This window comes from Ostrea edulis, chromosome 5 (assembly GCF_947568905.1).
Source record: "Ostrea edulis chromosome 5, xbOstEdul1.1, whole genome shotgun sequence".
NCBI classification, from domain to species: Eukaryota; Metazoa; Mollusca; class Bivalvia; order Ostreida; family Ostreidae; genus Ostrea; species Ostrea edulis.
In genome coordinates, this window is record NC_079168.1 from 70,387,073 (window position 1) to 70,399,024 (window position 11,952).

General features: G+C 36.3%; 1 protein-coding gene across 1 annotated transcript in view; it reads right to left on the minus strand.

The window, feature by feature from the left end:
* LOC125652898 (uncharacterized) overlaps nt 1-5,486 on the minus strand; it is a 28,503-nt gene extending 23,017 nt beyond the window's left edge. The window contains exons 1-4 of the mRNA XM_048882374.2: nt 5,300-5,486; nt 4,082-4,217; nt 1,085-1,330; nt 607-748 (exon numbers count right to left, since the gene is read on the minus strand). Of these exons, the coding sequence (XP_048738331.2) occupies nt 607-748; nt 1,085-1,320 (378 nt within the window). The 5' untranslated portion in view covers nt 1,321-1,330; nt 4,082-4,217; nt 5,300-5,486. The remainder of the gene's footprint in view (nt 1-606; nt 749-1,084; nt 1,331-4,081; nt 4,218-5,299) is intronic.
* Between the last annotated feature and the right edge of the window lie 6,466 nt (nt 5,487-11,952).

Below are 11,952 nucleotides of genomic sequence, written 5' to 3' on the forward strand. Positions count from 1 at the left end.
AGTACGCATAGTATAATTACATGTTTTTCTTGACTCGGGATGTAGTATTTCCATACAAAATGACTTCTGGAGCGTTGGAAAATCTTACGATGAAATTTTTTGTCGATTTACCTAAAATATTTACGAAAGATGAAATGCCGGTGAACAAATATCACAAACCTACATGTACCATAGCAGAAATTAAAAAGTGCTCGAACTTGGTTAAAATTGAAATTCCTGAAGTAGATGCTGGAATTGGATTGTTGATCGGTAATAATGTTCTAAGCGTGAATTCGTTATTAGCATGTTGAACAGCATATCGTAAATAACTCTCATTCATGTTCAAGAAATGTCTTGCATTTCAATATCTGTAACAGTGGCCATGTTTGACTCACGAATCACACTGGCTACAATGGAAAACCCTTACTTTACTTGATCATGCACATAGATTAGTTGAATCCCTATGCTTCTGAGAGTAACTATGAGTTACTCTTTGAAAAATTGGAGAAGAAAATATCTGCATCGCAAAATAATAATAAAACCGTACTGTTTTCTTAACAATGTCATTTTATGCATACAGTAAACCTAGTCCTCTGGCATTAAAGAAGTTAAACGGTAGATATTCACCTGGAACTCCATATGTTTAGTGATGGTTTTGAGAAATTTACAATGACTACTCCCAGGTCCAGACTTCAACAACCCCACATACAAATCAAGCAGCCGGTCCTCCATCTCTTGTGAAGGAATTACATTTTCTTCTACCATTTTACTGAAACACAATTAGCAAACATTTTAAAGTACGTACATACACATTCAAAATATGTCTCATATTTAAGGACCAGATCAATTTATATGCTTTGTATTATAGGGTGGAAACATGGGGTGATTTATAATACTTAGTATGTTGAAATTACCCGCTGATGCCTTTGCTTTTATACCCTTCATGATACAAACTATTCATATATTAGTAATTAAACTTGTTTCTTATGTACAGTATGTTTTTAAATCACAAGTTGAATTAATATTTTCTTTATATTTTGTGGCTCTACAAGTTGAAAGTTAGTATAGCTGATCAAAGTTTACATCACGAGTTAAAACACCCTACCTTATTGTGTCCAGTAACATCCTCAAAATGAGTTCAGTCAGGTCAAATCCAGCAGAACGCACACCAGGAAATCCAACAACGCATACTCTCTGCTGGAAGGCTATAATCAACCTCAGAATTCCATCAAGACCAAGGGAAGATAACTCTTCCTGAAATCTGCCCATATCCTCCTGGAATTCATATACAGTGTCATCGCATGCCCCTGAGAAGTCACAGTGTAAAATATATGTTTCCATGATTCTTCAGCTGAAAGGAAAGATTGATTGATTGTAATTGTTTAACGTCACTCTCGGGAATTTTTCACTCATATGGAGACGTCACCATTGCCGGTTCCTCTTTAGTCGCGTCTTACGACAAGCAAAGAGAACAGAGGACCTATTTTTATTTCTCCGTCAATAAACCCTAATATATTTATCATAACACCTCAAGTTCTAACAAGTTATAGAATGTGGTGGGTAGATGTGTTTACAGATGCAAGGTGAAGATAACGAACAGTGATCAATCTCACAACTCCTATAAGCAATACAAAATAGATAGTTGGGCAAACACGGACCCCTGGACACACCAGAGATGTGATCAGGTGGCTAGGAGGAGTAAGCATCCCCTGTTGACCGGTCACACCCGCCGTGAGCCCTATATCTTGATCAGGTAAACGGAGTTATCCGCAGTCAAAATCAGTGTGCCTAGAACGGCTTAACAATCGGTATGAAACACGTCAGACAGCATTTGACCCAATGCGAGATTGTATTGACGAACTAGATCGTTATAACGACCAGAGAATTTGCGAAATGCTGACTTCAATCGAGACTGTTGAAACCCCTGTACCATCAACTTGTTTGTCAGTAGCTTACCTCGATTTAAAAACTGACTATACCCAGAACAAGCTCTTGCATATCGAATCAGTTGAGATATATAAACACCATATGCAGGTGATAATGAAATATTGCTACATAGATATGGGAAGTTGACGATGGAGAAGCTGAAATAATCCCGTTTGTCATACAGTTAAGTTATCTGTTTGCCGTTAATGTCTACTTTCAATAAAATATCTAAGTATGAAGCAGAAGTGGATGACTCTGTGGTGTCCTTTATTTCGAGCTCACAGGGATATATCAAATCGACATATGAATGAAAGCTATTATTGTTAATAGACAAAACGTCGTCGATATATCTAAATGTCGAATTGAAGGCCACAGCGAGAGATTTTTTCTTCTCGTGTAGAAGTTTTTGAATAAATTCTGCTTCATATGAATATAGAAACAGGTCAGCTAACAAAGGAGCACAATTCGTGCCCATGGGAATTCCAACAGACTGTTGGAAGACCTGATCACCAAAGACCACAAAGATATTGTCAATGAGAAACTCTAGCATATTTTTTATTTCAACTTCAGTACTTGTGAGAGGAATCAGAGTGGTGTTTAACAAAGTATGTTTTTGAATGACTGATCACTAGATATGAATATTTCCGTTTTCCGTTTTGTTGAAGAATCAACTGTCTATGATGTCAAAAAGCCTAGTCTTTAATTTATCGTAAGGAATGATCGTGTATAGTGTTGAAAAGTCATAGGTTTTAATGTTATTGATTTGGGAAAAATTCTGCGATTTCAAGTTTACTAAAAGGTCTTTAGAATTTTTTAGAATCCACATTTGATTAACACCACTTCTGGCATATGTAGTTGCACAGTAAGTTTGAAGTTTTTCCTTCACAGCTGTTAATATTTTCGCGAGGAGCAAAGATAGGGGCTTGGTAGAGCACTTACTGGATCCAGCAATGTATCTTTGTTTGTAAGGGTTTTTATGTAGTTTAGGAATCCAGTATAGGTAAGGTAACTCATATTCATTCGACCAATTGACTGGAATATTAAATGTGTCTAAAACTGAAGTATGGTTTTGAAGAATTTCATCTTTTGAAAGGGGAGTTGGAGTATAAGCATGATTACCAAAAGTGGAATTAATGCCAAGTTCGTTTAAAATACATTTGTAATAATGAGCCTTACAAAGACAATGTTGTTACTAGCTTTGTCAGCTGGAACCAAAACATATTCCTCATGTAACCTATTTAATTCTTTTATCACTTCTGGTTTACTAAACACAGAAGGATAGATGGTACGTACTTTTGTTTTCATGTGTCTAATGCGGGATTTTAATATCCCTCTTATGCTTTTAACCCATTCTGACAATGTATCAAGTTCTTTTTCATATTTAGCCCATCATCTGGCATAATCTTCCACAGAATTCATAATAGAGATGAAGTTCTGTCGCCAATTAAAAGACCTAGGTTCTCTGTATTTAGGGCCTTTTAGAATAAGTGAGTTGAGGTCTTTATTTTCAACTATATCAACATCACCAGTAATGACATGTCCAGCTGGACTATAGTTGAAAGAAGATGAAGAAAAATAACATATTGGTGGATTACGTATAAGATGGTCTATATCTAGGCACTGCAAAGTTTGTTTATAATTAAAAAGTTTGGATGCAATAGTAGAAGTATAGCTGTAAGAAATACAGGTTGTAGACTTGAACTTGAAATAAGTTGGAACACACGACTGAACCCTTTTATGAATAAGAATGTTGCTGATGTTGACGGCATCTATTCCTTTGTTTGTAAATTTGAGCTTAAGGAACTGGCGGCATGATTTGGAAGGAATATCATCCATGGTCCGTGCTGGTTTATAGAGCCTGTGCAGATGTCATGATATAAGTATTGAATTGTATTGTATACTGCTACAAATATTGTACTAAAGTCATATCTAAACAAGTTTTTTATGGACTATGGGCAAACAATAATACGAATTCTGCATGTACAAGCAGTTCATCTCTACCTACATATATATTACATAAATAAACTCACATCATTACGTTTCATACTTACTATATTATTTCATAGAGTAAATTATGAAAATTTACCTCTTCTAGAAACTAAATTCATTATTATGTCATAATCATTTAAAACATTAAAATTACATGTACCCTGACTAAAGTAAACTGATATCTTACCTTCTAAATGAGAAAGACAGTTTGGTTTCAAATCTCTAGTCGTCACCAGCAATAATTCAAAATGATGCCCTGACCAGGAATGGCGAATGATGCAGCTTATGAAAACATTTCCTTCTCTATACGTTTGTAAAATTTCCTGGCAGAAGACGTAATAGATAAATTCATGTTCAGTATTCTTTTTCAGTAACATATCCATGATTTTGTAAACTATGAAAGCTATATTGTTGTAGTTCCTGAAACTGAATGTGTCTGAGAGATATGAATGTCCCTGCCCAAGGGCCATAACTCTACAAAACATTATCCAATCAGATCCATATAAGTACCTGACATGCATATTCTCATGATATATCCATTTCAATTCAAAATGTCCATGTATGACTCGGATAATGAGCAGAAATGTACATTGTTTGAAAGTTTCAAAATCCAAGTAGCTCAACTCCTTAAACAATTATTTGACTTAAAGCAGATATGACCTTGACTCGCATATTCTCAAGATGCATCTATTTCAGTTTGTAATGCTCATGTATGAATGAGACAATGAGTTGAAATTGTGGGTTGTTTGAGTTATTCTAAGTCCAAGGAACATAACTCTGCTAATTTTATTTATCTAACCCAAATACTAACTTGAACTGTATATTTTCATGACGTATGTACTGTGGATGACTTATATTTCGCTAGACGCTATTTTCGCGTGGATGTAATAATTAATTAAATGAATTCATGATATAGAACTTTCGTGAATCATTGTCTATTGCATAAGTCTTCTACATTTGATAGTCGAGAAAACTAAATTTGGTGAATAGCCAGTCTTGCAAAATTACACGAAAATAATGTTCTCGCAGATAATTTACAGTATATCCTGAATTTCAATTCGGTATTTCCATGTGTGACTGAGAAAATGAGTAGCAATTATATGAATTACATGTCTTTGAAATTTTCCAAGTCTAGTTCAAGGGGCTCAACTCTGTCAAAACATCCTCAACCGGAACCAAATAAAAATTGGACCTTAACGTTCCCATGGTAATTTCAGTCGAATATATGTACATATGTACATTTGTAAAAGATTATGAACGGAAGCTGAATTATTATTTAGCAATAATATGAGTACTTACAATGAACAAATATTGGATCAATGGTCAATGCCAACTGATCAGATAAATTCTCAAACATGGCCATTAAGATACATGTACTAATACTTTTACAATTAAGATTAATTACCTGAGTAATAGATGGATACACACACCTCAGTTCAAATGGTTATCTTCCAGAGAGACAGTATAAATTACGTCAGCATTTAAACTCTCCCAGCGCTACACACTCCAAGAGATACAAGCTGTTTATGATTTACCAGGTACATACGTACAGCCATATTGTTTACAACCGTTCACCATCACAACACTGCCTGTCTATGCACGATTTCACATTCATCAATCATTCAAAGGTACTACTCAACAAGAAGTTTGTCATATCCATTATTGATTAAAATGCACTTTAAATGGTCTCACCTTTGGAGTCAGGGTATGAAATCAAGCATAATAATTGTACCTTTGCTTTCAAATATCCATTGCAACATTGCAATAATTACATCACGGAGTTCAATTTCAACTTTCATTTATCTTGAAATTTGCATCAAAAAATTAATCATGACAAGAAAACACATTTATATTTTAAAGAGGTTGAAAACATTTAAAAACTCAAAACGAACCATTAACGCAGGTAAATATTTTGTTTTCACTTAGCACACATTCCGTATCTCAGCGATATTAACATTTATGAGGAAATTATCCTGGTAAATCTGAATTAAGGGTTCTATTTGTAATCTAGCATATTGACCTTCTATCAAAACAAACACATTGAAAATTATAAACATTCATACATTTACAAACACACTGGTACAGAACTCTCCGTTAAGGGAGGGGGTAGTTTTAATATGAAAAAAACAACAACATATCAGTATATTAAAATCAACTTCCATGAACTGGAAAAACTGAACTGAAATAAAGTATAACAACTTTGACATATAGGAGTCATAAAGACATTCAGCACATACCTCAATGGTAGTGTAGCGGACAGTATAGAGGGAACATCTACTATCTCGCTAGAGAGCTAGCTTTTCTAGTGATGTGATAGATTCACTTTCTTGATCACGCAAGTTAAGCAACGACGAGCGTGTTCAGACCGCTGTATGTTAAAATACGGTGGCAGCGTAGTGACTGGTGTTTAGTGGGAGGCCTGCATGCTTCAGGTAGGGTCTCTTGGAGCTCGAGGACTTTGTGTCCATGTACGGACGCCCGGGGACGACACTAGTTGTCGGGAACGGTGGATTCCGTTGCAGAAGAGGTGCCAAACAATCAGTGAGGACCGCTCCTTTCCAAAAAGCTCAGCATTTAAAAGTGAGAATCACGGGACTTTTGAATATAACCTTGAAAAGGGGGATCCCGTGTTGCGAAAGGCCTTAACACATTAAGTAAGCATAAGTGTTAAACATAAATCTAAATGTGTGGTACTTCATCTTCAAATTGTGACGTCTTAATAGAAGAAGTTAAAAATGCCTATTGTTCACACATTTAATAGCTGACCATTTTGACCCCACCCTGATAACAAAACCCCTACCCCTGGAATAATCAAATTTTTACAATTTTGGTAAAGGAGTACCTGTTCTTCCTAAATATCTATTTACTTTCAATTTGGTATCAATAGCATTAAAGAAGATGCAATTTAAGTGTTTTCCACATAAACACTATATAACAAGTTTGGCCCCGTCCTGGGGTCAGAACCCCCTACCCCGGGGATCATGAAATTTACAATTTTGGTAGAGGCCTTCCTGCTCTACACCACTATGCATTTAGTTTTTCTTACATGTGTGTGGTTCTTGAGAAGATTTTTGAAAATTTGTCAATTTTGGGCAGTTTTTGCCCCGATCCTACGGCCCCAGGGGTGCTGGAGTCCTGAAATTTACAATTTATGTCCCCCTTGTCCCAATGATGCTTCATATCAAATTTTAAAAGAATCGCACTGGTAGTTATTAAGAAGAAGTTAAAAATCTTCAATTGTTAACGCACGACGGACGAAAACCAATTGCAATAGGTCACCTGAGTTTACTCAGGTGACCTAAAAAGAGAAGACAAAAACGTAGGTGGCTATTTTTAACAGTAGATACGATTATATTATGATATTTCATTTATTCATGTTTTAAAACCTCATCAGGGCCGTACATTACATGGAGGCGGAGGAGGCAGCTGCCTCCTCCAACTTTTGAGCCAAAAAAAAAATAAAATTTAAAGTTCATTAGAATTTATGTTGTTTCCAATAACTAAGAACATGATACCTCCCTTAAAAAGCATTCCAAATCTTTCTTTTAGAATGAGTTAGTCAAGTAACATCTTAGAAGGCCCTAGAATCAAGGATTTTGCACGAAACGTGTTCAGTGTGCACAAAATGTGCTCAGCGTCTGGGGGCCTGGGTGGCCCCCGCCTAATTTCCTGCATCCTCCAAATTGAAGGTTAATTTACGGCCCTGCTCATTTCATGTAACAACTAGACAGCTTAATAAATTCACATCTCAATAGAAACCCAATGATGCTGAGTGTACATGCATGTATCAGTTTATTGAAATGTGTAGTATTCTTCAGAAGACTAAACGACATAGGATGGCCTCTTGCTGATGTAATTAAAAATGCAATTTAAGTTTCTATTTGAAAAATAAATTAATATTGTTTTAAAATTCTTGTTCCCTTAGGTTACGCACATCACATGTCTCTAATAACTATATTTGCTTTAAGGCCTAAACAACATAAAATATTGGCTTATTTACCGCATCCATTACATGTGTAGGTATATTTCATTACTTTCTCGACAGAGTTAGCTTATAATTCCTTTAGAGCTTTTAAACCCATTATGATCCGCCTCAATGTTTTAAGATAGTCTCAAAACCGAAAACATATAGCAATTGTGCATGCTCAAAGTCTGGTCTTAGACAGGTGTACAAATTTGGGTTTACACTCCTTTATGAAACGCAATTTAGGCCGGCCTAAATTGGTTACTCGGCCTAAGTTGCGCCATAAATTTAGGTGTCTAGGAGGAGTAAACTTCCCCTATGGACCAGACGTTGTGGGTCCTATATTTCGATCAGGTAAACGGGTAATCTGCAACCCAATTCAGTGTATAAAGAACGACCTCAATTGTTATAAAACACATCAGACAGCATTATACGCATTGACATGTTGTTTTGGCAAACTTGATCGTTATAACGACCATAGAATTTGCAAAACGCAAAAGGGCTGTTGTAGAAAAATAAGGGCCCGCTTAAAAGCCTGGAAATATAAAAGCTCTATCACTTACTGTTCAAAAGTTATTAGCAAGGTTAAAGTTTCATACAGAATGAGACAAGACAAAAACAATATGCCCGCCCCCACCCCGATCTTCGATCTCTCGGGGGAGGGCGGGCGAAAAATAACGGCGACGTACTATTGAGTCGGAAATGAGCCACTCATGGGGAAGCTAGCCAAGGACAAACAGAAGTGGCAAACCTTTGTTCCTGCCCCACATGCCATTTGGTGTAATCGGCAGCAGGTAATAACTTGGTTTAAAAAGTAAATGCAATAGAAACCCATAAATACATTTGCCGCTTGTCACTTTAGATGTTTATAACTAGCCCTACACGCACGAGGGGAATCCCAACACGGATATGACCAAACACAACTGTCTATATTAGGTTGGAAACTGAAAGTGCGTAAAACAAGAAATTACTAAGAGGCAGTTGATATTTATATTTCTCTTAAACTTATGACACGATATAGTGGTAACAAAATATGTTGCTTTACAGATAAGACCTTCGACAACCTATCCCGCAGGTGGTGTTGCCACAGAATACTTGTTGACATGCTGCCACAAATGGATTTTTCAAACAAACAAAAAATAAAACAGGCATTCTGAGAGTATTGCATGGCAATACATAGTCCCCTACAGGTTGCAAAAATCACTGTACCACACCAATATTCAAAGTTCATTATGTTGGTTATGGTAAAAGGGAAAATTGGGGAACCAGGATAGGAATGGTTGGAAATCAACTACTATTCGAGTAGAGACTAGACCAAGAAAAAAGACAAATTTATAATTAGGTTTAGGTCTTTAACCAAGTCGATAAACTGTGACATGTAGATAATCATGAATAATTTAGCTATATTGTAGTATTACTATGCTAGAAGTTTTAATGAGTGTAGTATTCTTAATTCTTATCTACAGAGAAAAGAAACTTGGATGTAAACTAACAATTCATGCTATTTTTCTACGTCCAAGGGCCATAACTTAATGGAAAATCAACGGACCAAGATGAAATTCAAACTTGATCTGTGACTTGTTATGGCAAAGCAATGTACCAAATATCAAATGAATATCTGCAAGCACAACCGAAAAAAGTATGGAAAACTGATAATTCATGCTATTTTTCTAAGTCCAAGGGCCATAACTAAGTGAAAAATCAACGGACCGAAACGAAGTTCGAACTTGATCTGTAACTTGTTATGGCAAAGCCACATACCAAATATAAAATAAATATCTGCAAGAACAGAGAAAAAAAGTGCAGAAAACTGGACTGACAGAGCGCAAACCTTAAGTCCCCTCGACTTCGTTGGTAGGGGACTAATAACAAGAGGCCCATGGGCCACATCGCTCACCTGAGTCACCTTGGTCCATATCAGAAGATTTTCCATACCTATTTGCATGTAAAACGGTAGTCCCTATTATGGCCCCAAACCTACCCCTGGAGGCCATGGTTTTTGCAAACTTGAATTTACACTATGTCAGAAAGCTTTCATGCAAATGTGAACTTCTTTGGTCCAATGGTTCTTGAGAAGATTTTCCCTATATATTTGTATGTAAAACTTTGATCCCCTATTGTGGCCCCATCCTACCCCAGGGGACCATGATTTTAACAAACCTGAATCTGCACTATATCAGAAAGCTTTCATATAAATCTCAGCTTTTCTGGCTCAGTGGTTCTGGGAAGAAGATTTTTCCTATATATTTGTATGTAAAACTTTGACCCCCTATTGTGGCCCCATCCAACCCTCGGGGGCCATGATCTTAACAATTTATAATCTGCACTATATCAAGAAGCTTTCATATAAATCTCAGCTTTTCTGGCTCAGTGGTTCTTGAGAAGAAGATTTTAAAAGATTTTTCCTATAAATTTGTATGTAAAACTTTGATGCCCCCCTTGAGGCCCCATCCAATCCCCGGGGTCCATGATTTTAACAAACTTGAATCTGCACTATATCAAAAAAAAAAACAAAAAACAAAAAAACAAAAAACTTTGACCCCCTATTGTGGCCCCATCAGATCCCAGGGGGCCATGATTTTAACAATTTAGAATCTGTACTATATCAGGAAGCTTTCATATAAATCTCAGCTTTTCTGGCTCAGTGGTTCTTGGGAAGAAGATTTTTCCTATATATTTATATGTAAAACTTTGATCCCCTATTGTGGCCCCATCCGACCCCCGGGGGCCATGATTTTAACAATTTAGAATCTGCATTATATAAGGAAGCTTTCATATAAATCTCAGCTTTTCTGGCTCAGTGGTTCTTGAGAAGATTTTCCCTATATATTTGTATGTAAAACTTTGATCCCCTATTGTGGCCCCATCCAACCCCCGGGGGCCATGATTTTAACAATTTAGAATCTGCATTATATAAGGAAGCTTTCATATAAATCTCAGCTTTTCTGGCTCAGTGGTTCTTGAGAAGATTTTCCCTATATATTTGTATGTAAAACTTTGATCCCCTATTGTGGCCCCATCCAACCCCCGGGGGCCATGATTTTAACAATTTAGAATCTGTACTATGTCAGGAAGCTTTCATATAAATCTCAGCTTTTCTGGGTCAGTGGTTCTTGAGAAGATTTTCCCTATATATTTGTATGTAAAACTTTGATCCCCTATTGTGGCCCCATCCAACCCCTGGGGGCCATGATTTTAACAATTTAGAATCTGCACTACCTAATAAAGCTTATCTATAAATTTCATCTTTTCTGGCCCAGTGGTTCTTGAGAAGATTTTTTAATGACCTTACCCTATTTTTACCTTTTCTTGATTATCTCCCCTTGGAAGGTGGCCTGGCCCTTTATATTAACAATTTAGAATTCCCTTTACCTAAGGATGTTTTGTGCCAACTTTGGTTGAAATTAGCCCAGTGGTTGTTAAGAAGAAGTTGAAAATGTGAAAAGTTTACAGACAGACAGACGCCGGAATATGGGTGATCAGGAAAGCTCACTTGAGCTTTCAGCTCAGGTGAGCTAAAAATCTCAAACTTTAGTTTGAGTTTTCTTTTATTAGAGCTGTCAAAATTTTAGCAAAATCTGACTTCAGGAGGTACTCTACATCATCATGACTGACTTCCTTTTAAAACATGGATGAAAATATGAATATCAGCAATGTTTGTCAATTCATTAAAAAAATCATCCCCAAGCTGAGTAGCTCAGTAGGTTAACATGTCAACTGATGAACTGTAGATCACAGGTTAGAGTCCAGCAGGTGTTTTAATCCCCCCCCCCTCCCCCAATTGCTTTCTACTAAAACTGCATCTTTTGCCTAAATAATGCAAGTTTGAAAATTTTCAAGTCCAAAATATTGTTGTATATCAAATTTCTCTGATGTAGCATGCCTCCTTAAGTCCAAGTTTCGACTTCAATTTCTTTCTAAATAAACGTATTATATCTATTCAGATCCATACGCGAATTGTTAACAAATGCATCACATTCACGGAGATATGAATTCCATCACAATTTGTAAGGATACATTGGAAATGGAAATATTTGTAATGGCTATCAAACTTCAGTATGCAGGAAAATTCAAGTGAAGAAGAAAGAAAAAGG